The sequence below is a fragment of the Melopsittacus undulatus genome, chromosome 13 (genome assembly GCF_012275295.1).
Source record: "Melopsittacus undulatus isolate bMelUnd1 chromosome 13, bMelUnd1.mat.Z, whole genome shotgun sequence".
NCBI classification, from domain to species: Eukaryota; Metazoa; Chordata; class Aves; order Psittaciformes; family Psittaculidae; genus Melopsittacus; species Melopsittacus undulatus.
Genome location: NC_047539.1, coordinates 6,624,581 through 6,650,643, shown reverse-complemented (window position 1 = coordinate 6,650,643; position 26,063 = coordinate 6,624,581). Strand labels below are relative to the sequence as shown.

At 46.6% G+C, this 26,063-nt stretch overlaps 1 protein-coding gene across 7 annotated transcripts in view; it reads left to right on the top strand.

Annotated features, from left to right (window-relative positions):
* ACACA (acetyl-CoA carboxylase alpha) overlaps positions 1-26,063 on the top strand; it is a 114,746-nt gene that overhangs the window by 82,069 nt on the left and 6,614 nt on the right. For all 7 annotated transcript variants that reach the window (XM_034068787.1, XM_034068790.1, XM_034068788.1 and 4 more), the window contains 7 exons: positions 7,305-7,448; positions 8,083-8,209; positions 10,548-10,644; positions 13,194-13,290; positions 13,745-13,880; positions 19,095-19,272; positions 19,690-19,802. In XM_034068787.1, coding sequence (XP_033924678.1) covers positions 7,305-7,448; positions 8,083-8,209; positions 10,548-10,644; positions 13,194-13,290; positions 13,745-13,880; positions 19,095-19,272; positions 19,690-19,802 — 892 coding nt within the window. The remainder of the gene's footprint in view (positions 1-7,304; positions 7,449-8,082; positions 8,210-10,547; positions 10,645-13,193; positions 13,291-13,744; positions 13,881-19,094; positions 19,273-19,689; positions 19,803-26,063) is intronic.

Below are 26,063 nucleotides of genomic sequence, written 5' to 3'. Positions count from 1 at the left end.
CTCGTGGGGGTACCCTGCCTACTGGTGGGGTGTCATTTGGTCCCAGTGCTAAAGCAGCCTGGCGCTGACCTGATGGTTGCAGGCTGTGGCTGAGGGAAACTGCAGAGCTTGGTGGTTGCTCTGGGACTCAGTGCCAGGGTGAGAACATGGGTCAGGGCTTGGGAGGACCAGGCAGAGCTGCTCAGGGTGCTGGGTTGGGTCTGAGACTCCCTGGAGGAGCTCGTGTGAGGAATAGGGAGCTTACAGAGTCTGTCGTGTGTGAGTGATGGATCTTCAGTCTCGCAAACAGTAATATTTACCCCTCAATTTCACAATGTGGAAGAATAAATAGAAACCCTGTGAGACTGATGCTGTTTGAGGGGTTTACTGTAAAATGCAGACTGGGGAAAGCTCTTCTTTTGAGATTCAAGGCAGGGATAGCTCAGTGTCTGCTCAAGATGACTCCAGTCTTGGGATTAGATCAAAGCAATCATGTGAGAGCAATCATGTGAGTTAGAACAGCAAGTGCCATCCCTGTCATTCAAAGGAGCATTATAATTATTAATGCATGATATGAATCTTTCTGTAGTGGCACAGCAAGACTATTAGGAAGATAGGTATGGGTGCCGGGTGTTTGAGAATGCTAATCAAAGAGGGTCTAGGAAATGTCAAACAGAAATCGACACTTCAGCAGCATTCAGCATCCACGGCTCCTCATGGATCTCACCAAGGTTACCCTGCTCTTAGCTCCAGCAGTGGGGGAAGCAGGAGGAGCTGCTCAGCCTGGTCTGGGATGGATGCAGGAGGTGATGTGATAAGAACACGGATGCAGGTTGGTATCTTCAGCTCTTTCAGGACCAATGCAGGACCTTGGTACTGGTGGAGGTCTCCTTAACGTAGGTCACCTTCACTCACACCCTAACCAAGCCAGTCTGGTTTGAGACCCAAGGTCACAGTGAAGCTGTAGTAAATCAGTCCCATTTTAGCAATGTTTGGCAATAGGAAGAGAGCAGAATTGATTCCTTTTAATGCCAGTGAGAGACGTTAGCTGCTGGGAGGGCTGGTTGGTGGCAGTGCTGGTCAGACAGAGGTCTTTGCTCAGTGTAGAGAGGTGAATGTGAGCAGGATGGATGCCTGGACTTTGAAGGAGTGCAAATAAACAAACATTACCCTGTGTTTCTACATTTTATTTTTAATTGCCTTTCTTTAAGTGCTGATATTTGTGTATTGTTCCCATTAGAGACAATTTACGTTCCAGGCATCGCATTATCAGTCCCTTTATGTTTGCTTAGGGAAGAAAGTCTAATAGATTCCTGTTGACTTCTTTTTTCCCTCCCTCCTTCTATCATTTTTAATATGGATCTTGATCAGTTTATCTATGGGAATGGTGCTGGTGCTGTGTGTGTGTTTATTCCTGCTAAAGAGGAGTTTATTTAGCATGGTGGCCTGTATTCTGCCTATCTAAACCTGCCAGGAAAACTCCAGTGGATTCTAAACCCTACAGAGGTATCACCAAACCAGGACTGTATCCCAGTGCCTGGAGGGTTCCTGTGCCTGCAGTGTATGTTCTTACTGGAGCATTAACTCAGGTACCTGATGTTCACTGCAGCTGAAGGGAAGAAGGCCTAGAATAATCTTTCTTTTGGGGTGTTCCACTGTGGTTATCAGGGACCTGCCTCTGGGTCTTTTCTGCAGTGGCTTGTGGAGAAATTACCTGTCCTGAAGGGTATTCTGGAGGTACTGCCCTTCCCTGTGAGGGTGCTGAGGTGCTGGCACACATGCCCATTGGAACTGTGGCTGCCCCATCCCTGGCAGTGCTCAAGGCCAGGTTGGACACAGGGGCTTGGAGCAGCTGCTCCAGTGGAAGGGGTCCCTGCCCGTGGCAGGGGTTGGAACTGGATGAGCTTTAAGGTCCCTTCCAACCCAAACCATTCTGGGATTCTTCTGAGGTCTGGAAGGTGACCAAGGGATTGGCCAAACCAGTACCATGAAGTCAATCATCAGTACTGTTTATCGGGCTGGTGTGTGGATGAGGGACCCCCTGGCTGGGACAGGTGGGATTTATGGGTGTTTGCCCCATGTAGAATCAGGGGCTGTAATTTTAGTTGGCAAAGTATATTGAGTCCTTTTGATTTAGCACTGACTGGTGGAGTGACCTTGAGCAAACCAGGCGGTCTCTGTGCACCATGGAAGGAGAACTAGGCAGGGATTCTTAGACAAGACATATTTCATTTGGAAATGCCACCTCACTGAAACTGGAACTCTTCAGGAAAAAACAGCAGGTTTGATGAATTTCTCCTTTGGAATTTTTGGGGTCAGATTAAAAGTTCGGGGTTTTTTTGTTTTTTCTTTATTTTTCCCAATTGACTTTTCAAAGGAATTTTTTATTTCTAAGATTTACAAGAAATATCTCACAATTGAGAAACAAACATCTTGACCCTGTCCGATGTTTGACCGCATCTCAAGACTGCAAATGTGATTGTTGCAAGCCAGAAACCTTCAGAAATCCTCATCAGTCCTTGCAAGCTGGAAGAGCTGTTTCCTCCCAATAACCTTTTGTGTTGCCACCAGCAAACAGAGGGAATGTCTCCTCCGTGATCTGCCTGGAGCCCTGCTCCTGTGTACTGCTGAGGTGCCTTGGCATCCTCAGGCAGAAGGTAGTGGAGAAATCCCAGCTGCAGCCGCGTTGTCCATCCGGATGTGTCTTCCCCTGCTGGGGTGAAGTGCAATTGCTTTGCCCCTTCTTCCCCCCCTGATCTCACCAAATTAAAGCAATACAAAGGCTCCACCAGCAAGACCTGCGTGTGGATTTGCAGTCAGTAGCCATCTCCAATAACCATCAGGCTGTCAGCTTCCCCCCACCTCCCCCTGCCTCCCACCTCCCCCATCACTCACCAAAGGGAAAAAAGAGCTGGAGCCACAGCTTGAAATATATCATGCAATAGTGTATCATGAATTTCTTGTGAATCACATTGGTGAAGCAGGTTTATTTATTTCTGAGACTCTAAATCAATACAAAGTAGGTCTCTTAGTTCTGAAGCTGGGATGGAGTGTGAAAAAATGAGCCCATTGTACTCTTAAAACTTTGGGGAAAGGAGATGACAGCTATATAATTCCATTTACCAGGCACTAGGGGCTTTAATGTGAAGGTGACAGGGAGCTCTTTGTGCATTTAGAGCACCATATCTTCTAAATAAAAGATCTGTAGACTTGATAGTGGAGTATAGCTCTGACTTTAATAATCTCCAAGCATTAGACCGAGCCAATATGTTCCCAAGTCAGAAGGGTCCCCCACTGAATGCTCGTAAATTAGAAGTGCAGGAACTGCACACGTTTGGATTAGAAATGCAAGAGCGGGCTGCAGGCAGGGAGAGGGGGCTGTGGATGGGCTGAGCACTCGGGGCAGGGCTGCAGAGCTGGGCTCTTCCTGGTTCTCCCATCCAGCATTGCTGTTTTACCCTCTGATGACATGATATGTGTGCAGGGAAGAGCTGAGTGATGGGCATGAAAACGGTGAGATCTGTTGGGGCTTGACTGCACATAATGGCAGTGGGGTTTTGAGTTCCTACATTGTGCTTTCTGATGAGACCTTCATTCCCATCATTTCTGCCTGCTTATGAAAAGTAGGCTCTTTAGAGTACGTGCATGTGCCTTTTCTGCTTCAGGTTTCTGGTAGATAATACGAATGGTGGGATGAGAATTGCAATTATTGAGATTATTTGGATAAAAATCTGGCACTTCTGTTTGATATAAACACATGATATGCTCTGAATAACAACAGCACTTATGTTATCTAATGATTCCCATTCAAGCCCTCTGCTGTCATCTTTTCACATCTTTCCCCTTTGATGAAACATAGGAGCCAATCAAGTTTGCAGCCAAAGCAGCTTCATAGGGAATGTCTCAACTAACCAGCTTCTGCAAAGGAGCAGAGAAAGCAGCTGATCAACATGGGCTTGAGATGATTAATGTGCAGCCAACATACCTATAGACCTGTTGAAGATGTAAAGGCTGCTAGAATCCTTGCTTTCCTTAGTACTTCCTTAAAGATCCTCTGAAGGCAAAAGAAATGTGGTTTCCTATTGTGATAGTGAGGGCTCCTTACTAGAGACCTCAGAATGGCCAGGTTTGGGGTCTTTGTGTGGGGCCACCAACCCACAGCAGCTTTCTTTGGCAGTGTGTCACACTGCATGGACAGAAACACAGTTTTGGGGTTTCTGAGCTTTCATGGAGTGGAAACAATTATAATGTAAAGCACATTTCCTGGTGCCAGAAGCTGGTTGCTGTTTGGCTGCTCTTTTCTGTCCGTTTTGGCCATCAGATTAAGCACAAAATCAGAGGTCAATAGTGCGAAGACTCAGGCATATGCTTATTGTGTACCTGAGCTTTAAAATCCTGGAACCTGGTCTTTCCCACCCCTCTTGCTGAAGCATTCTTGATCTCAGTTCTACAGCAGCTGACTGCTGCAGCTGCATCTGTTTTCCCTGGAGTGCCAGTAACCTTCCTGCTAGGAAGGGCCTGCTTTGCAAACTTAACCTTCCATGCACATGTTTGGTCATTAAACCGATGCCTTCTGTAAGCCTTGGGCTGGTGCTGCTTCCACTTCTGACCTCCTGCTTTGTGTGACTCAGTGGACCTTCATGGTCACCCCAACCTCTCAGGGTGAAGTTTTCCCTTTCAAGAGATCCTGGTCATATCAGATAGAGGATTTCATCCTGTGCAGTCTTTTCTCCTATGAGTCTCTTTCTAGCATTACTGATTTAGCAATATAGAATCATTTCTAAATTCACTTGTGCCTCTGCTGTGTGTCTTATTGAGGAACATCTGAGTCCCTTTAATTGTATCAGGTTTGGACTTCTCCAGCAGATGTGTTCTCTTTTACCCTTGGATATTTTCTTGCTGAAACATTTATACAGCAATATGCGTTGCACCATTTAAGATTGTTAATTGGAGATTGAATTACTTGTCAGCCTTTAAAAATGTAGTCCTCTGAGGTCAGAGATGAGGTGGTTAGCAGAGCTGAATGGATGAGCTATCGCATTCATTTCTTTCTCAAGCCCAACCATCATTGTCTATAAGCTGGCTGGCCCTTCAGTGCCTTTTCACCTCTGGCACTCAATGCAGTCTGCAGCTCTGTGTGTGGAACACCTTGGCAGGATCTCCCATCGTTCCTGAATCTGGAGGAGCACATGGGCAGGAGCAGGCTGGGGACCAGCACCCAGCCTGGCAGCATCCCTGGAAAATGCCTTTTTAACCCCTTACCTGCACAGTTCCAGTGCTGGGGAGTGAGTGGAGCAGCTTGCTTTGAATCTGTGCTTGAGTCAAGATTCAGAGCTTGCATGTGCCCTTATTACATGTCCCTCTTGCTGCAGTGAGCACACACGTGTGGACATACATGTCATATGAACAAAGGCAGCATGCGCTCACCGGTCCAACTTCTACCTGCAGCTTGGGACTCCGTGGCCTCTGCTGCCAAACACTGATGGGTAAATCCAAAGCTGGCTCAGGACTGCAGAGGGGGATTGCATTTGCACAGCCCCTCACCCTGCTCCTCCACTTCACTGGAATGTCTGGAGCACTCGGGAAAAGGAACTGCATATTTATCTTGATCTCCAAAAAGGGATTTAGGGGCGAGAGCAGGCGGTATATTAGACTGTTTTCATTGCCTGTCAGCAGTGGTAAACCTGAGCTGTCTACAGTGTCTCTAGATAAGCAGCAGCAGAGGCCCATTTTGCATGTACATACGTTTGCATTAGTTCGTAGATGGGGAGCTTAAATCCTCTTTATTTTTATTTTCCTCTGTGGAAAGCATTTAGCAGGCTTGTGCCTGGCATCTGGAGGCCTGTGCTTTTTCTTTTCCTTGAACCTAAATCTATGCTGCTGTCTTCTTTACCATGTTTTTTCATGGCACTGATTTTGTTAGGGGAAGATGAAGGTCTCTGAGCTCAGAACGGAGACCCAGGACGTCTCTGTGCAAAACCACAGCACTGACATTGATTTATAAGTGTTTGAGCTACTGCATAACTGTTGTGCCTCTGCCTCTTCTGGATTTAAACCTCAGCTGACATCTGACATCAGGAGCTTTGTGAGGATCATCTGGTGCTTGTAAGATGCTGAGTTTTGTGAAGCACCACACCACCAAAAGAAGATGAATTTGGAGTTAGCAATGACAGCACTGGGCCTTACAACAACTCAAGGCAATGCTTTGGATGGGCTCAGTGACTCCCTGACCCTAGCTGTGATAAACTGAGCTTGCACAGGAGGAAAACCAATTGGTCCAATGGAGCTTTAGAACCAGATCAAACTTTTCTATTTTCATATCCCTTTAGCACCTTCTTTACTTTCAGCCTAAAAGGTCACATCCTGAGACAAGGTGAAATACTGAGACATGAGGAGTTCCCTCTACTATGGGTAGATGAGCAATGGCCCGAGCCCTTGTTGTACGATGAGGATGAAGTCAGACCCAAGCATCCCTTCCATAAGGACCAGGCTCCCCTGGGCTCCAGCACGGGGTACCCCTTCTTCCTAGAACAAGCTGCTGGTGATTCAGTGGGGAAGAGCAGGTTGGCTGTGTGTGTTTGAGGGCTTTTTTTAAGATCTAAATGAAGCAGGTAGGTAATGCCCTCTGCCTGTTAGAAAGACTCAACCCGTAAAAATAACAAACGGCATGTATTTGCTAGAATGTCAAAGTTATGAGTTTATTTTGTAATGATGTGCTCCTGCCTTCATGAGGTAAACTGGCCGTGGCAGAGGTGTTATTAGTAATATGGACTCAGCGGAGCAGAAAGCCGAGTGACCGAGAGATCAGTGTATCAGTCAGGGAGAGGGCAAATGGGAAGAGACAGCAGGAGAATGAGAAAAGAGCTGCGGTGCCTGGGCTGAGATTAGAGATGGAGCTGTGCAAGAGAATTAGAAGCCCAACAGAAGCTTATTCTTTCCAGTCTCTCTATGGAGCTGGTGGGGCTTTGTCTTTGCTCTGCCTGCCTTCATGCACGGTGTTTTTTCCCCTGTTAGAGGGTTAAATGGGTCCATGCTGTCAGTTGTCTTAGAGCAAGTTTGAATTAGTGAGCTTGGGTCAGCACCCAGGAGACCTTGTCATGTATCAGCTTCATTGCTGCCTCCTGCCTCAGTTTCTCCACTTGTGTTATTCCCTTGGGGATCACTGTTCATAAGGGCTTGGGAAGAGCTGTTGTGAGTTGTTTGCTCCATGCTTTGGTGCTGAAGTCATCATGACTTGCTGCAGGGGTGGGTTTGTATGTATCTCCTTAGCCAACACCCCCTTGTCACATCCCATCCACTGATGGTTTTCCTCTTCCTTTCAAAAGGTGCTTGGACGGGAAGTTTATACCTCCAACAACCAGCTGGGCGGGATCCAGATCATGCACAACAACGGAGTGACGCACAGCACCGTGTGTGATGATTTTGAAGGAGTCTACACTATTCTGCAGTGGCTTTCCTACATGCCAAAGGTAATTCCTGCCTGTGCAGGAGTGCATGGTTTTCCTGTGCTTGTATGGTCCCTGAACAGCTGAGGCTGTAACCATTCTGGTATTGAAGTCAACAGTTTTTGTCTCTAAGTGCTGCAGGAGCTGGGCTGTGGGTACCTCCACATCACTCCCCTGCTGTGCTGCCCTCACTGCTCTGGGCAGCAGGATTGTTCTGTAAGCAGTGGATTGTCTCCTACTGAAAAGGCTCTAAAAGTTCCCCTCTGAGGCAGTACTTTGTCAGAGTTGGTGTAGAGGTGCAAGCTGCTCTGCAGCCAGGGAGGCAGCAAGAATAGGCAGGTCACCTTCCTTCAGGAAAGAGTGCATGGAATGAGTCAGTGGTGTGGGCACCTTTCAGAATTAAATTGCAACCCCTCACTAATTCTGGCTATGCCTGAAGTTCAAGAGCACGCAGTACAGTGTGTGCCAGATGATGCCAAAGGTTTGGGAGAGAGTATGGAGCACCTTGGAAGTTTCTCCAGGCTCTTGTCAAGCCTCTGGAGTCCCATCAGGTGAAGGGTTGTGCAGTGTGGGGGGAAAAGAGGACTCTGCTCATGTCCTTTTGGTGCAAAGCCATGTAGATGGATGACTTCCTTCAATGTTTTTCTTTCTTCCTTAGAGTGTTTACAGCCCTGTTCCCATCCTCAAAGTCAAGGACCCTATAGACAGACCCATAGATTTTGTTCCTACCAAGACTCCTTATGATCCTCGCTGGATGCTGGCTGGGCGCCCCAATCCGAATCCAAGTATGTAGATCTTTGGTGGGTAGGATACGCAGGAATGTCTCTTGTTGCAGGACTTTGTATCTGCAATCCAGATACACTTCAGAGCTTAACATGTGATTACTTTTATATATTAGATTCAAATTGTTTAGAACTAGCATATACATTCTGAGTGCTTGAGGACACCTACAATTGTTAGTTACTTCTATAGATATTTTTATGGTCCAGAGTCCATATTCAGAGAGGCTGCACACTGAAGGAATCACAGTATTCCTGCAGATCTTGCCCAATAACTGGATTGGAAACCCTGGAAATCACTGAACCCCCATGCCTGCTTTTGGCGTTGTGCAGCCTGCGTATGGCCAGGCTGCAAACTGGGTGACCATTCCTCCTGCTGTTATTAATGAGTTTTGGGGGGCTAAAATGAGATGTGTGATAAACTAAGTTTTCTGGGTTTGGCTAATATTTTTCCATCCCCTCTCCAGTAATTCATCCAGCTGTCTGAGTGCAGCCAGTGCCGGCTTCCCAATCGAGTGACTTCAGATTTTAATTTAGTGGAAGCGTTAAGGAAAGCAGATGATTCCCTGTGATAAGTTAAAGCAGATATCTCCTAGGTGAAAAGTTAAAGCCATTTATTAGAGGAGATATTGCCGTGATATTCTTCAAACTGACGCCCAACACGAGGCCAGAATCTAAACGATCAGCTTTGGGCTCGCGATAAAGAGATAATTTTGAAATGGATGGTCACATTTTACAGTAGGGCCACAGAGGCAAGGAATGTAGAACACAGTAATTACAAGTTTGGTCTTGATAAAACACTCTCCATCCTGTTTAAGTCAGCAGAGGTTAGCTTGCTTGGATCTCCACTTTTTAATTGGTTTTGGACTTGGGTTTGCAGAAGCAGAGGTGCTTGTTCAGATGAAAGCGTTCCTTGGAAGCTGTGTGCCAAGGGGTGAAGCTGGGAGGGATTTTGTAGGGGGGGGTTGGTTAATGTGTTTTGCTGAGCTTTGTGAAGCAGGTGCCTCAGAGAGTTGTGGTTTCTGTAGTTGTGTGGGTGCGTAGAGTAGCCCAATGCCCTGACATTGGGCTGTTCAGCTTGTACAGCCTGCACAGAGCTGCCTGCACATCTGATTTGTCACTCCCCAGCGCAGCATCAGCAGTCAGCCCAAATAAAAGCTCTTCATCGTGGCCTTACCTGTTCATTGGAGCAGGGGCTGAGCTGAAATACTGGAAAACCTTCCTGCCATGGTGTTCCTTCCTGCCATGCACTGCACAAGTCAGTGTAGTGAGGCTTAACTCCTTCATAGGACTTTGTAACTGTCATCCCGAGAGTTCTATCTGCAGGAATATATGTGGATTGTTAGTGAACAGGTATATTCTTGCACATGGGGATCATCGAATCAGAGTTAACTAGGCTGGAGAAAACCTTGAAGATCATAGAGATATTGGCAATATATTGGAGTTTGTTGTGCAGGAGGAACCCCAAGTCTGATATTGCACTGGCTTTACAAAGGGCAAATAATCCTAATTCATAGTTAGTGTGATCAGGGTATTCAGGGCCTCAGACTTCAGGATAGAAGCTGACATGTGAGACAAGTCATTTGGTAACTGCCTCCTCAGGAACAGTTTGATTTCTCTCAAGCATTAGGAAGTTGCTGCCTTCTTTGGGCAAGAGAACAGGTCTGGAAGCAGATGCTCTGCTCCAGGATGATGACTCCCAAATCATCCTTGAGTTCAGGGAGAGGCACATCAGGTGGAGTCTTCTGTGGAGCAAGGAGGCTTTTGGTCTTGGAATATTTCATACCAGACTTCCTAAAAGAAGAATGGGAAACATGCTCAGATGTGTGGTCTGGTTTTAAAATAACCTAGGAGTTTTTATGTCTAGTTCCTGGATTTCTTCAGTGTTCCTTCTTTCAATGAAAGATGAAGCAGAATCAAGAGGAAAAAATGTGAGAAAAGTTCCCAAATAGAAATAAGCATTCTGAAAGCCATCTTTAATGGCTTTACTGCCTTTTGACAAATGTTTGCAGTGTCTTGAAAAAACCAGTTATTTATTTAAGGGCGTGTGAAGTCCCTCTGCTATCCGAACCCCATCGTTTAACAATAAATGATGCTTTTGCTGATGAATTACTGTCTTTATGCAGGCTAGCAAATGAAATAAGACATGATGGCTGAAGGCAGACAAATGCTCAGCTGTCTAATGTTCCCTTGTATTACAATCTATTTTAAAAATAAATAAATAAAGAGACAGTGCTGCCTCCTCCAGTTGGCATTTCCAAGCAAGTTTTAGTTGCTGCTTTGATATTGTCTCTTTTTTTGCTTCCCTCCCCTGATGTTTCCATTTCTGTTCCCTTCCCTTCAGGTCAAAAAGGACAGTGGCTGAGTGGTTTCTTTGACAATGGCTCGTTCCTGGAGATCATGCAGCCCTGGGCACAGACAGTAGTGGTTGGTAGAGCCAGGTAAATCCTAAGGGGTGTTTTAGACATCTGTAGAAATCAAGTTTTTGTTGTGTTTTGCATTTTTCTGGACCATCCTTTGGAAGTTGATGGCTCTAAGTGAAAATAAGTCATTACTTGAACAGGACGTTCCCCAAAGGGAGCTCCCAAGTGGCTCTGCTGCAGGATTCTGAGCTGTTCCCCATGGCCTAAAGTTTAGATCCATGCCATGGAAACATTTCCAGCATGGATCGTTCTCAGTGTTGCAGGTCTGTTATCTCAGAGCTGGCAGAAAGCAGAAGCCTGGAGAAAGGATCCTGTATTTTGAGAGGATGCAGATCAGAGCTGGGCTCAAAACCCCCTTCAACCACCTCTTTCATAGCTGCTGCTTTAGTTTTTTGCCCTCTCTAATGGCACTGTGCGTTTCCTGATCTGATTGTCTGCTTCCTCTCAGAGTAAAGACATTTTGAAGGAGTACATTTATCTCCCTCGAGTTTCCAATACAAGTGCTTGAGCTGTCCAGATGCAGCATCCTTATTCTTTGTCACTCCTCCGACTACTGCCAGCTCTGCTCTCAAGACAGAGCTTCATCCTCTTGCCTCCAGCAACTCCCAGCTCCTCACTGATGTCAGTGGCTTTGGTTAATTGTCAGCCTTTTGGTTTTTTCCTTCTTTGGAAGCAAGCGAGAGGGAATTAAAAAACCTGAAGTGTCTGAATGGGATCCTGGAGGCTGCAGGTGTTACACTCAATGAGATACAGTCATGCCTGTGCATGGTGGGTGTTCAGAGGGCCTTAGTTCCCAGCAGAAGTCTGCATTAAAGAAAAACCTTGCCTTTCTTTCACCTCCCGCACTGTCAGTGTCACAGTGCCAACAATCCAGAGCCACATCACCTGACAATGGTGGAATTCCTTCTGGAATTCCCGTGGTCACCCCTGGGGGCTGACTCCATCAGCCTCAAGCCTCACCAAATCTATGACTCAAGGACTAGCACCAGGATGTCCCATTAGGGATGCTGTGTTCGATTGCCAGAGCAGTGGGACAGGGAAAGACACCACTGCTCCAGGAACACAGAGCACACTGAGGCTCTAACCAGGGTGCATCACCATCAACCAGTACTGCTTCTTATCTCTGTTATGATGATAGCACAAGGGGCCCCAGAATTTGGGATGTCATGCCACCTTTTGATACATTTTGGTATTTTTATCTACCATGTGACACTCTGAAGTTTTATCTCACAAGGTCCTATAATTATTTAAAGGCTTTTATGCTAAGCAGTGTTCTGGGGAATGGGGGTAAAACAGTGATTTGGCAAAGCAGGAAGATCTCTGTCCAGGCCCATTCTCAGCTTCCTTTCTTCTGGCAAATTCCAAGTTGCTTTGGACCCTCACATAACAGGTATATACAACACAAATGAAACCCACTTCTTTCAAAGGCAGTGACATTTGAAAAAAACCAAATCTGAGTGTATTCTTCTGGGATTGTTACTGTAAGTGCTGCCAAAACTCATCTTTTGTATGTATGTTTGGAATATGTGTGCTGGTGGCTGTAAATTGTCTTTTATTATTCTATGGCAACTTGTCCAGGGACACACTATAAAACAAGATGTAGCATCTTCATGTGCTAGCCTGATAAAATTTATATGAAGTATTATGGAAAACAGAAGTTGTTTTGAGCTGTTTTCAAGTTCAATAAATAACTGTAATACTTGGATAAAGATGTTCTTTATTAGGTCACATGGGCCCTAATATGGAAGTTATAAGTTACCGATTTAAGACGGCTTCTGCAATTACGGGTTTCTAGGCAGACTCTTAATCATAGTGAATGGGACTATTTTCAACCCCCATGTGCACATGGGCCTTGTCACTTTCTCTGCCTGCAGCCGTGTCATCCGGCTTGAGGTGGTTGAGCAGAGAGTGTTGGCTCTGCTGGGACTCCCAGCCTGGGGGTAAGCACTTGTCAGCACAAGCAAAAGATGCTCTTTGTCTGCAGGAGCTCTTAGATACAGTGAAAGCAGAGCTGAGAATCCTCCCTGGTGTCCCTGCGCCCTTCCACCCTTGCAGCCTCCCACAGCAGAAGGGCAAACCCAAACGTTGTCCCCACCTTTCACCCTAACCTCTTGGGAGAGGGAGTTTTTGTAAGCAGAGCAGGTTTAGGGTGGCTGAGACATCAGCATTGCAGAGACATGCAGCCTGTGGATGTGTTTCCTCAGCCGCTAGCTCTTGGGAAAGCAGGGCCTGGGAATGCTGGGGTCTTCATGCTTATTTCTCATGGTCGGGGGTATCACTGTCAGGTGAAGGGTGGCAAAGGTGCAGTGATATCGTTCAAACTTCGGGTTTTGCTTCATTCTATTGAATTTTTGGTGAGGTATGTGCTAGTCTTTAGAGCTAGATTTTGCTTGGAGAACTGTGACTTCCGCTCTGGAATTCTCCAGCCACATGCCTAAACTTTTCAAAGAGGAGGGAATGCTGCTCCCACCATTTGCTTCCATCACTTGTCCCTCTTGTGTATTTGATGTGCAAATCAGAAATAGTGTGTTGAAATCTGAGTTTTGATTTGTGTTGCTTGTGCCCAGGCTGGGAGGAATACCTGTAGGAGTTGTTGCCGTAGAAACAAGGACGGTGGAGCTCAGCATCCCTGCAGATCCTGCAAACCTGGACTCGGAAGCCAAGGTGGGTTGAATGTGTGCTCAGGGCTTTGTCCTCTGGAAAGGGCACTTGCCTTGATGGGATTTTTCACCCCCAAATGTGGGACAGAAAGTACAGGTGCTCCTTGATAAGGTGCTGATGCCTGGTAGTTGCTGGGAAGAGTGACTGCACAGGAGGCACATTCCTGAGTGGTCCTGCTTCCCTTAGGCTATAGAATTCCAATCCCCTGCCCCAGGCAGGGACACCTTCCACTAGACCAGGTTCCTCAAAGCCTTATCCAGCCTGGCCTTAGATGATGTGGTGACAAAAGGATTGTCCTGATTTTTCTGTGGAAAAGCAGATCCCAACCATTTCATGCACTGTATTCGTCATTGCTAATTCCATATCACAGCTCTTGTTCTATCTATTTCTGTGGGTTTATGCTAACTCTTGCATGAATGTATCTCAAGGTTTACCAGTCTTTTTTCATTCCCAACAGATAATCCAGCAGGCTGGTCAGGTGTGGTTCCCCGACTCTGCCTTCAAGACTGCACAGGCTATCAGTGACTTCAACAGAGAAGGGCTGCCCTTGATGGTCTTTGCAAACTGGAGAGGCTTCTCTGGTGGGATGAAAGGTAACCATCAGTTTGGATCCCCTTTTGGTGTTGTCCTTAGTGTGGGTTGTTTTTCACTGCCCAGGGCACTTCTGCTGTTCCCTGCTGTGGCTTAACTGTGGTGACAGCTTGTACCTGTGAACCTGCAGAGCAAAAGGACATACCATGCAGCAGTAGCTGTGGTGACCAAGGTTTTCATTCCTCTCCTCTCCATGTATGTCTTGTCTTTCATAGGCAGGTAGCAGGAATAACACAGACTATACAAGGTGCAAATTGGTATCAAGTTCTTCCCCAAATATGCAGTGCAACTGTATTTCTATACATAACCTCATACACAGTTACAGGAACTGGCAAGATCATAGAATTGTAGAAGCATAAAATCATTTAGATTGGAAAAGACCTTGACAATTGAGTCCAGGCGAGTCTCATCTGCAGTGAGAACAGGTAATTGGATGTTAACAGTGGTCTAGTTGCTAACAGAATTTACAGCTGCCAACCTGGGTTAGTTAAACACTAATCTCAGGAAACCCCTTCTGCTCAAAAAGCTTTATATCCTTCTGCCTCAGCTTAAATGTGGGGCTGGGGAAGCCAACAACATTGCCTATCAAAAATGTATCTTCTGTCAACACTATCTCCCTGATGATTCTTCCCACTGTAATGTTGTCCTATCAAGGACTGTCTCCCAGTTCACTCTCTTGGTGGTGGTGATGTTCAGAGGAAGTGAGCAGCTATAAACTGCTCAGTTAATGTACCAGCAGTTACATTTTGCACCAGATTGCTGCTTTAAATGTCGTGAAGTGCCAAGAATGTGAGATTGATACTATAAAATCTAAATAAGTAAAAGATTACAGCCTCTTACTGTACGTGGCAGTTACAGACACAGGAGAGGAGTTAAGAGATGCACTAACACGGTGAGAGTTCCTGCTCTGGACAGACCCACAGGGTGACAAAGGCAGAAGCTGCAGAAAGCAATGCCATTGAGTTTGCAGCTGCAAAGATGGAAGATGGAAAAATCCGTTCCTCTGGGAAGTACCTGTTACCTTTCAGGCTGGTTTCTGCTCCATGTGCTGCTGCTGTACTCCCTCTGTGACTTGCTTTCCCTACTGCACAGCTTAGGGGGAAGCTGTTGATGTAACTTCACCAAGGGTTGGTTAAGTATCATTTCATTTTACTAAGTTTTGTCAGCTTTGCTAGTGCCCTTTGCTGGATTCCTCTGTGAACTCTATAAACTGAGCTTAGCTTTAGAGTTGAGACCAGAAACCCAAGGTGGATGCTAGTACTTATATTGTGTGTCCTTCGTATTCCAGCCAAGTTGGGAGGAGGAGGACCCATTGTAGTTTGCACCTTGGTCCTTGTGTTTTCCTGCCTCTGGGTTGCTGTTGGGGCTGGCACAGCAAGTGCAGGTCTCTCCTGCTGCTCCTGGTGCTCCTTGGGGAGTTGTTTGCAGGTTTGGTTTCAGTGCTGGCTGGGGATTATGCAGGGAGGGAAAATAAACAATTATGCCACCCCTCAGTGCACACAAACACACTGCCAGGAGCCGACTGCACTGTGGGTAAAATGACTCCAAAATTGTGTGTAATGAGTAGGAAAAGATTAGAGACAGCTCTTGCTATGCTGAAAATTGACATTAGTGGTGGGGGGGAGAGGGGGGGAGAAAAAAAGAGAGAAAACAGAAAAATCAACCCTCTTCCCTGGTCGGCCTGGGAGGTCTAATTCAAGCCATCAAGTAAGTAACTAACTAACATAAATAAAGGCGGATCACAAGTGTGGTGGTGGTTCCCCCAACAAGCTCTCTCTGGCCAGAAGGCTCTTCAGCATAATGCAAAATTAAATTATAAGAACTGGCTGGAATATTTAGATGGAGGAGCCATTTGGAAGGGGTTTATTTAGGCGAACCGGCAGTGACCCACGACGGGGAGACATCAAGCGTGAAATTCACTGGAAATTAGCACCAGGGTCTTGGGCTCGGCATGAATAGTTTGATGGCATGAATAGTTTGATAGCATGAATAGTTTGATAGCATGCAAATCCCCACAACATTAAACTGCAGCTTGTGCTACAGGGTCACTCGCAGTTGGGTTTTCATGTTTTACTGGGTTTTTTTTTCCTGGGACAGGTTATAAATAACAATAAATATAGATATATATAATAGATGCAGCAGAATGAAAAGGCTGGTTTAAAGCTCTGATTACCTGGCTGTTGAATGGTGGTATTGCTTGTACCTAATGGCTTTAGGAGGGACATTATGTGTCTGCAGCCAGTATGTGCCTGGTGTTTACCTTCAGGTCCTGTCGGATAATCCAGCCAAGCTGATGAGATCCGTTCCAGCTTTGGAGGTTCAGGGCACGCTGCCCGACGCGATGGAGATGCAGAAAGCTGTCTGCAGCCTCTCTAGCATGCTTGATGCATCCCACAGCCAATATTTACACATCCAGTGTGATGATAACAGCTTCCAGCAGCTTTCGTGTCTGTGTGTAGTAGACACGGATGCACGCTGCAGCTGAGCAGGCAGGCAGGGAATGGGAACGTGTGCTGGGAACCAGACACCCCTGTTCTTCCTCAAGGACCCCTGCAGCACTTCTGTGTTGCAAGTGGCTTGTTATATGAGGTTTAAATGAACACAAGAATGAAATTTGGCTCAGAAATAGGGTATTTCATTTTTCCAGTCTCAACATAAGCCACTTCCTTGCAGGAGCAGCCTGCACCTAAAATGTGTGTGGAGCTCTTTGCTGTGCAGATGAGGATGGAAGCACTTGGGTTTGTTTTAAACACAGTGTGTTAGTTACAGTACTAACAGTTTATAAAGCTGCACCTGTCAAGGCATTCTGTAAGAGTCCCCCCTTTGCTGAAGTGGTAAGTGTAGGCAGATTGAACAGTTGGGATGAGGGGAGGAAAGAACCCTGCAGAAGAGCAGGAACCTTCCATAGCTTCTGGGCACTCAGCTCCCCTTGGCTCATCTCTGGAGCTCAGCAGGTTCCATGGCCTGGAGCTGTATGTGGCACCATAGAGACCCTTCAGTTGATTGTCTCTTCCTTATCTGAGCAGGACTTGGTGTTTGTGGTGGAAGCAGTTACCATAAGGGGAGATGCCCTGCAGACAGATGTGGAAGTATTAAGGTGTATCTGTAGCTCAGGAGTGCAGCAGCAGGGCCAGGATCTCAGCAGATGTTTCAAGTGTGCAGAAGCCCATGGTTGGCATAAATCTATATATAAAATATTAACTAAAGCTCTGGGAAGTGCTGTATTGCAGGATCCCCAAAGGAGTAACTGTGCACAGAACCACATAGCTGCTGGATAGCTTTGAAAGTCCAATCCTGAAAGTATTGTGAGCACAGAAAGACTTCCCTGACCTTGCCAATGCCAGGTAAACCTGGAAGAGATTTGGAGCTGTGCATGGAAAGCATCAAGTTCTTCCTCTCAGATGCTCCTCCTCCCTCTCTGCCTTCTTCAAACAAGGAGTGGTGCTTTTCTTCTACTCTTAACCTGGGTAAAATATATATATACCCTTGGCAGGAGTGACAAATGTATTGCTAATTACACAATTATTTTATTATGTAGCACTAGTGAGAAATGTCTAGTAAAGAATTAATTCCAATAAAATAATTTGAATCAAGCAATTATTTTCTTAACACTGGAATTAGCTGAAAGTACTCAGAGTAGTTTATTACTAGCACTACATAATAAAATAATTGTATAATTAGTAATAAATTTGTCACCCCTTTTGAGGCCTTTTTTTTCCTCGCTCAGGACAAAAGGAGGAGGTTGGGAGGTTTGTTTGGTTCTCAGTCCCCACTGTCTCTGCCACGATTGATGTTCAGTGGCAATTAGAGGCAGTCATTTGTTCTTTTCTTCATCAGCATTTGACATTCCTTAAATAACCTGGAATTCCTTTTGTTGGGTACTCGGACAGTGACCTTGGAAATGAACTGGAGAGGTCACATCAGTGCCTGTGGTGCTTTTATACATGTAATATGTATATGCACACACACTTTATATCTGCACACAGTTTATATACACCTCTCACTTGCTCTATATATGTTATTGTGTGTAGTATATAAAACTGTGTGTATTTCCCAAAGAATTAAGTGCTTAATTATGTTAATATTAATGTTTAACATTACAGTGAGGGTTAAAGGACAAGGGGGCCTTGCTGGAGTCTCTTTCTTCCCCAGAAATGATGGTTTTCTCAAGTGATGAAGGATTTTAGATGTATGGAAGTGTCTCAGTCATGTAACTCTGATGGCCAGCCTGTGTGTGTGATACATACACGCAACATGTTTAGTTTGTCTGCTCTATGCACTGGTATTTTAATGCCAAAAAATGAGGTAAACTGGGAGATGCTGAGCAAAGAACAAACATGATGAAGGGGACTGAAAATACAGGCCTGGGAGATGTGAGAAATGAACACCTATAGTGTGTGTAAGGGAAAAACCCCACTGAAAAACCTACTGCTATTCACAGCAAGCCCAGAGGAATGGAGAGGTTATGTAGGGTGATGGGAGGAGGAGTAATGTGAAATGAATGGAGATGGGGAAGGATGAGAAGTTTGGTTGAATACTGAGGGAAATTTCATCTGTTTGGCTGTGGATATGGCCCTGAAGAAGCAGTAGATTTAGTGTCTGGGATTTCTAAATGAAAGCCTTAAAAAGCACTGGGAAAGAAAGGTAGGATACAGTCCTGTGTGAACAAAAAGATGGACTAGATGATCCTAATAAGTATTTTTCATTTCTTGTATATTTGATTTTATATTCTCTATATAATTATATGTAACAAAATATATATATATGAGGGTGCCTGTTTCCATTACGAACTATATCCATTATAAACTATATCATCTCATACAAATTCTTTTGCCTTCCTTTTTTTCTCTTATTTAAATCACCTTTGGGGCTGATGTTTTCAGTGCACTGTCTTTACACAGAGGAGTTGTTCTTATTAAGCTGGAGTAAAATGCCTTAAACAAATTCTAATGCAAGAAGAGAGGAATCACAGCCCTCCCCACACACTTCATTTGTATAAAGATATGTAAAAGGTCTGCTGCCACAAAATGTGCCAGGTACACTGTATGAAGGTAGTAAGTCTTGCCCATGTCCAATAAGGACACCTGGATCTTGCAGTGTTGTAGCAGGAGGTGGAGAGAAGAGCTCAGTAACTATTTCTTTCCTGGTTTGACCAGCATGGCAGGGCTGGAACACTGACACACTCTGACTCCAAACTCCATGTCCTTCTTCTGCAGATATGTATGACCAAGTGCTCAAGTTTGGTGCCTACATTGTGGACGGCCTCAGAGAGTATCGTCAGCCTGTGCTGATTTACATCCCACCTCAAGCAGAGCTGAGGGGAGGGTCCTGGGTTGTCATTGACCCCACCATCAACCCCCGCCATATGGAGATGTATGCAGACCGGGAGAGCAGGTATGGCAGCTCCCTCTACCACCTCCTGCCTTGCAGCATCCTGCCCTGGCTGGGTGAGAAGCTCTCCATTCAGAATGTGGCAGTTCATTACTAGAAGGACCTGACCACTTACCAGTTGTAACCTCTGTCCTTGCCTCCTTCTCTGCTCAAAAGAAGCAAAGACAGAGAAACCTGTGGTCTGAAATGAGACTGCCAGAGAGCATTGCTTGTTGGGTAGGCATGTTTCTGAGTCCTGCTGTGTTTGGTGCATTGGATAAATAGTAGCTAAGATTCTTTCTTGTTCTCTCTCTGTTTTGTCTCCCTCCCCTCTTCTTTTCTTATACACTTTCTAGCCAACGTTGAACCATTCCATTATGTGTTTCCCCTTGTCTGATGACCTGAAAGTGCCTTTCTTTTCTCTTTCCCCTCGCTGATCAGAGGAGGAGTCCTGGAGCCCGAGGGGACAGTAGAAATCAAGTTCCGGAGGAAGGATCTGGTGAAGACGATGAGGAGAGTGGACCCCGTCTACATCCGCCTGGCAGAGCGGCTGGGTACGTCCATGCTGCCAGAGGGGAGACTGAGATGGGCTCTTAGGCAGAAGCTGTTCCCTGTGAGGGTGCTGAGGCACTGGCACAGGGTGCCCAGAGCAGCTGTGGCTGCCCCATCCCTGGCAGTGTTCAAGGCCAGGTTGGACACAGGGGCTTGGAGCAGCTGCTCCAGTGGAAGAGGTCCCTGTCCGTGGCAGGGGTTGGAACTGGATGTGTTTAAGGTCTCTTCTAACCCAAATGATTCTCTGGTTCCATGTGTGTTTAGCATGCTGAGCTGTGTGTAACACAGTGTCTTGTTGAACTGATCCCTTTTTTTAACTGCGTGGGTCTTACAACAGACCCTTACTCCACATGCTCAGGTCTAGTTTCTATCTGTGCAAAGTGCTCAGCTCACTAAAAGCTCATGGGCCAACCTTTCCGCTGGTCTCATTTCACAGAATCATTGAATCACAGACTATTTTGAGTTGGAAGAGACCTTAAAGCTCATTTTGTTCCAACCGTATTGTGGTGCTGTTGCATTTGGCATAGCTAAGAATCCAGCCAAAGACATTTTGGGCTGCTGCACTATCACTGTGTGTCTGAGGTAGTTTCAAGTGATGATGTCTGTTTGCTCTTGAGTTACAAGAGGATAAAACATCCTCCTCCCCTCCTCAGTAACACCTGGGTGATGTGCAGTGCTCAGTGACTGGCACATCGCTGCCTGTGTGGGATCACTGTGCTCTGCTCCAAATGATCCCAACGCCTGGTATATACCCAACAGCCCCAAATAGAGAGTGTTCAGCAAAATGCACTTAATATCAGATATGTGCTCTCTCAGGGGAATAGACTCTTTAAATAGTTCTTTACTAGCTCTTACTATAAGAGCATAATCTTGCAGAGCCTCTTTTTACCTCCAAAATTGACTCCATTTCAGCAGTGGAAGAAGCCTGCTATGTGGGTATGGTTTGAATTTATAAAGCCTTTTGGGATCCTTCAGGAGGAAAACTGTTCTGCAAATGACTGATAAATCGTGGCTATTGCTGCAGTTACATTTTATTATTGGGCTTTTTTTAATTTATGGCAGTGCAACAACTTATACAGCAAACAACCATTCTGATATGCCTTGGGAAGAGAATAATAATTGGGAGGGTGTGGGGAGTGTTGGGAATGAGGCTGTTTGCTGAACACCAGGCTCTTACTGAGGTCTTTGATAGCATCAAAGACATTTTCCTCTCTTTTTTTAATGATAGTATTTGACACCTTTGTTTTCTCTCCCTGTGCCAATTGCTTTCTGGGCAGGAAGCAGGGTTAGCAGGAGTCTGCAGACCAGCACAAGGCAGCAGTTTTATCTGAGTTCAGGTCTTGCTTGTGTACACTGTGTGTTAACTGTGTGACATAGAGGATACAGGTACCCAAAAGGATGGATGTGGTGTTCCACACACTTGTGTCTGTTGGAATGAAAACCCAATTTTAATGTTTGTAGTTGCAGCAAGGAGATTTCATGTCACCAAACCTCACTTTTGACCTGTGTTATACAGATAGTGTGAGCACACTGCATTGCTGAGACTGAGCACAGGGTCCCAGCAGTTGCTTTCCAAAGGTGTTTCATGCTTTGCAGTGTAAGGGCTGTTTAAAGTGGAGTTCCATGCACAGTCAGAACTCAGCTACACCTCCGTGCCCAACACAGGGGAGCTGCCTCTCTGGTGATCAAGGCTCCAAGGGAAGGAGAAATCAGATGTGTGGTTAGAGCAGGCAGTGTGCTGAGCAGTCAGCTCCGGTCCATGCAGATAAATGGCACTACAGTGGGAGCACTGCTGCTGAGAGTATTTACCTTCACCCACCATAAAAAGCACAAACCAACCTATTGCCTCTGCATGGAAACAGTGTCTTGTGTGCAGGGACTGCCCCGTGAGTCCTTTCCCAGGAGCAATCACTGGCTGATGCTGTTCAAATGCTGAAGTGGTAGAGGAAGGGGGGAACAGAGCCACGCACTAATTCACTATTGGGTTGCCCCTCCATGGGGTCTGTCACCCAGGGTGGGTGCAGGACACCTGCAGAGCACCCTTGAGTCACACCAGTGGGACCTGCACCAGCATCACTGGAAAAGAACACAGGGGGAAAGAAGGGAGATGCTTTTCTGCCACCAGTCTCAAATCCATCCCCACAAATCCAGCCCCACAAATCCAACCCAGTGCTGTGTGAGGAGGCAGGAGCCTGCGCAGGGAGGTTTTTCCCCTCTCTTCCTCTACAGGGTAATTACTCCCAGCAAACTCCATAGACTTTAATTAAAATGACTGCAACACGAGAGCAAGTCACTTACAACTGTACATACCCAGAGCTCTAAAAGCTTCAGTCACTGATAAGCATCTCACTTAGATGGATCGTAATTGCTCCCAGCATCGGGTGATCATTGCAGTTGTTTTGCCACTCATTCGGTGCCGTAGCAGGAATTGCAGGACACAGGAATTGCATAAATTATTTTATATATATATATTTTTTTTTTTTTTGCTGGTTTTCTTTCTGGCCAATTTAAAATTTGTCAAAGTCGGTCTTCTTCTGGATCACTGCCCTTTGATATTTCGCGCACTCCATTTGCCACAAACAAGCCGCAGGGCCGCAGTTCATGCTGACTCCAGCAGAAGCAGAGAAAGCTCCATTTATCTTACACTGCCTGCTGAATTCTTACTCATTAGCTGGGGGTTCACTGCCTCTCTTTAACCCCTGAGTGGCTGTCATCCCTCCCTGGAGCTGCTGAAGAGCAGGCGAGAGGGAGATGCTCTACATCTTGCAGAGCAATGGGGAGATGGGGGCGACAGTGGTCTCATTGCAGGCATCTGGAGATGCTGGGGCTGGACTTGCACTCGAGGAGTGCGAGAGCAGGGAAGGCTGGCAGATATTGAATAATTTGACATAAATCTGTTCATTATCAATTCTCCAGCGCGGTCACTGCGATGTTTTATTAGCCCCATGTTTTATTAAAATGTCACTCAGGAGCTGTGCTATTGCAAACAGCGAGGAGCAGAGGGCAAGGGAAGGAAGCAGAGCCCTGGTCCTGCCCACGAGCACGGCTCCATGTGCAAGTCCATGTGCAAGGGGAGCAGTGATTGCCTAGAAATCGCCTAGAAAGGGTTCAGGCTGTGGTGAGGAATACAGAGATTCCATTGTATTTATTTATTACAATTAGAGTAAAACGTGTGGGAGCAGAATGAAAATCAGCTTTGTCATAGGGATTCTGGGCATGGCGGGTGCACAGCAGAATGCGTGCCAAAAATGGGGGGAATAGGAAGGAAAGGAATGGCAAAACGGCTCCGGTTGGAGCAGGGCTGGATTTTACATTTCTATATTCCTCCTATTGGGTATTTATCTCATAGTGAAGGGAAGCTCCTGTTCATCACCTGATACACGTTGTAATAGGGGGAATATCCTCTGGCTGATCCTGTGATCTGACTGTACCACAGACTTTGCTGGTGACTTGGGGCCAGCCTTGTTTCTTGAGTGCCTGAGGTCTTCCATCCCATCCTGCCTCCTTCCAGGCTTCAGCATGGAAAGTTAAATTGCGTCTCTCAAGTCCAGTGGTTCTGGGTTTGGGGGTGTTGGTTTGTTCAGTGTTGTAATTAATCAAAATGCTGGTTGTCCTCTTGAGCAACAAGCAAGAAGGATGCTGCTGCTGCTGCCATCCCATCGCTCACCACGTCTTGGACCAGCACGGGCGGCGCGGTTGGAACTTTGTCTTTTCATAGATGCTGATTCCCAGTAACTGCTTCTGTATGCAAGTGCTGCTGCATTCAAATTGTGGTTAATTCCCCATCATGAGCCTAGGAGAGCAAGTGCTGCTTTCTGTCAGCTCCCTCCTGTCACTGGCACCTCGGATTCCTCCCGTAATAGGGATGTTCTGGCATTGCATCCCTGCCCCTTTGCTGTGATCCAGTGTGAGGGCTCAGGAGCACAGAGGTGGAAAGGCCCAGGGCAGAACATCCCCCGGTGCAGTCGTACAAGGATATTTCAAGCTCGTGTCATGGGCATGTGTGACCTTCGCTGCTGTTTCCTATTGCACCTTTCTAACATAAATCCTGCTGAATATTTAGCGAAGCAATTACAAGCAGCCTCATTTAAAGAAACAAGCAGCAACCCAGAGCTCCTGCTCTGTGCAGGGACATGCGGGGCTCTGAGTGACCTCCCTCCTCCCCTTGCGCAGCCCCAGGGCTGGGGTGGCTGCTGTGTCCCTGGGCAGCCCCTGCTCTGATGCCTTTCTTGCTGCCTTGGCTGAGTTTTTGCCTGGCAAGAGCTTTGTTAAAGGTGGGGAGGGGGTGAAGGTGAGATCTGGGGGGGGGGTGTGTTATAGTTGCAGGTGTTGCCCATCCCTGGCAGTGCTCAAGGCCAGGTTGGACACAGGGGCTTGGAGCAGCTGCTTCAGTGGAAGGTGCCCCTGCCCTGGCAGGGGTTGAAGCTGGAGGAGCTTTAAGGTCCCTTCAACCCAAACCATTCCCTGATTCTAAGTCTAGAAAGACACAGCTATTGAGGTTGAATCCATCTTCTCAGATCCATTGGGTCAGAGGCCTCGATGCTGGGGTTTGCCCAGGTCTTTGAGTGAATGTTCAAGGAAAAGGCAGGGAAATGGACAGTAACATTTGTGGAAGTCATTTTGTCTGACCTCTGAAACTGGTTGTATTTACAAAAACCATTTCGCTACTAAATGTTACGGGAGCCATGATTCTTGGTCCTGCCCAGCCATTCCCACCTGCAGGAGCCTTATCCCAGCACCCATTGTCCTGCACTGCAGCAGGCTCTGGTGGCTCCCTCTGCCCCACACACATACAGAGGATGCTCAGAGCCCTTCCTGTTTAATGGGGCACAAATCAAACCAGTTCAGATGCTGCTTCCCTGCTGTGATGCTTCCCCTTAACTTTTGGAGAGGAGAGTAAATGGATACTCAGCACTGGAGAGGGATCACTGGGATTTATTGCTGCAGCTCTTGCATTTGTCTGCATGGGGAGGGCAGCTCCTCTGAAGCCTTCCCACCATTACAGGCTGTACAGTGTGTGTGCAGGTCCCTGTGCCCTGGCTGCAGCTCATCTCTGCACTAGAAGGAGTTTGTAAGCCCCAAAGCCAGGGATAAGGAGGCTGGAATCACCCCATGGGGAGATGGACACAGGCCAGGGAGGGGATGCTGGGGGAGATGGGCAGGCGCGAGCTGCCAGGTTCCTCCAGGAAGCATTTGGGAACATTTTAGGTTAATGGTTAATGTGGTTTGAAAGTGGGTTCTGTTGGTTTAACTGGGTCTGTTTGTGCGGGGGGGGCAAGGCCCTGGCCACTGCCCTCAGAACTGACTCTGATCTGATGGTATCCTGGTGTCAGTGCTTCCCAGGGCACTTCTGTAACTTGTTTAAGGCAGTTTTGCTACTGATCAGGAAAGAAAAAGGTAAAGACAGTGCAGAATGGAGAGGTTTTGGTGTTGTCACCACTGTGGGGAGGCTTCAGAGGTGCTGCGAGCAGAATTAAGATGTTTACATGGCCTCTTCTGCCCCTGCCAGAGCAGGGTCATTCCAGCACCATAGAACAGATCCCAGCACACTAGGAGCCCACAGAGCACACAGCAATCCAAGACAAACGTGACATTATCTGGTACTCAGAGTGCTTGGGAAGGTCACCTCCCTCTGAACTGCCTCCGTGTCCCACCTGGGTGCCAGCCCCTGCGCTGTGCATCCCAGTGTGCCCCTTGCAGGGAGCTGCTGCTTTTGTTTCCCTATTGATGAGCAGCGAGTCCATCCCCGGAGCTGGGTAATGTTGCTATGATTTAAACTGTAACAGTTCCATTAACTGTCAAGCACCTTGAGAGCGGAGGCAGCTCCTTCCCTGCCCAGGTGAGATTTGTGGAAGGAGACTTCCTTTTACCACCAAATAACTAAAGAAAGCCCCATCCTCCTGACAGACCCCGAGGCCTCGAGATCTGACTGGGGAAGAAAGAAACCCATTCCAAGATATTTAATTGTACAGGGGGCTTACGGGATTGATCGGGAGCTTAGCTTTGTACAATAGTGCAGTGAATAAGAAATGCTCCTGACAAACGATCGATGATGGGATAATCACTCTTTATCCCCCTCCTCATTGTTACCTCTGTGCTTGCAGGAGAACAGGGTTCAGAAGTCAAAAATCTTTATAGACGCTGCTTTTAAATTAAGCAGAAAATAGACATTGACATATTTGTTAATCTCACCTCAATCATTACCAGCCCCGGCTGCTCTCGCCTCGTGCACCAGCGGATGGGCTGAGGTGCACCCATCTCAA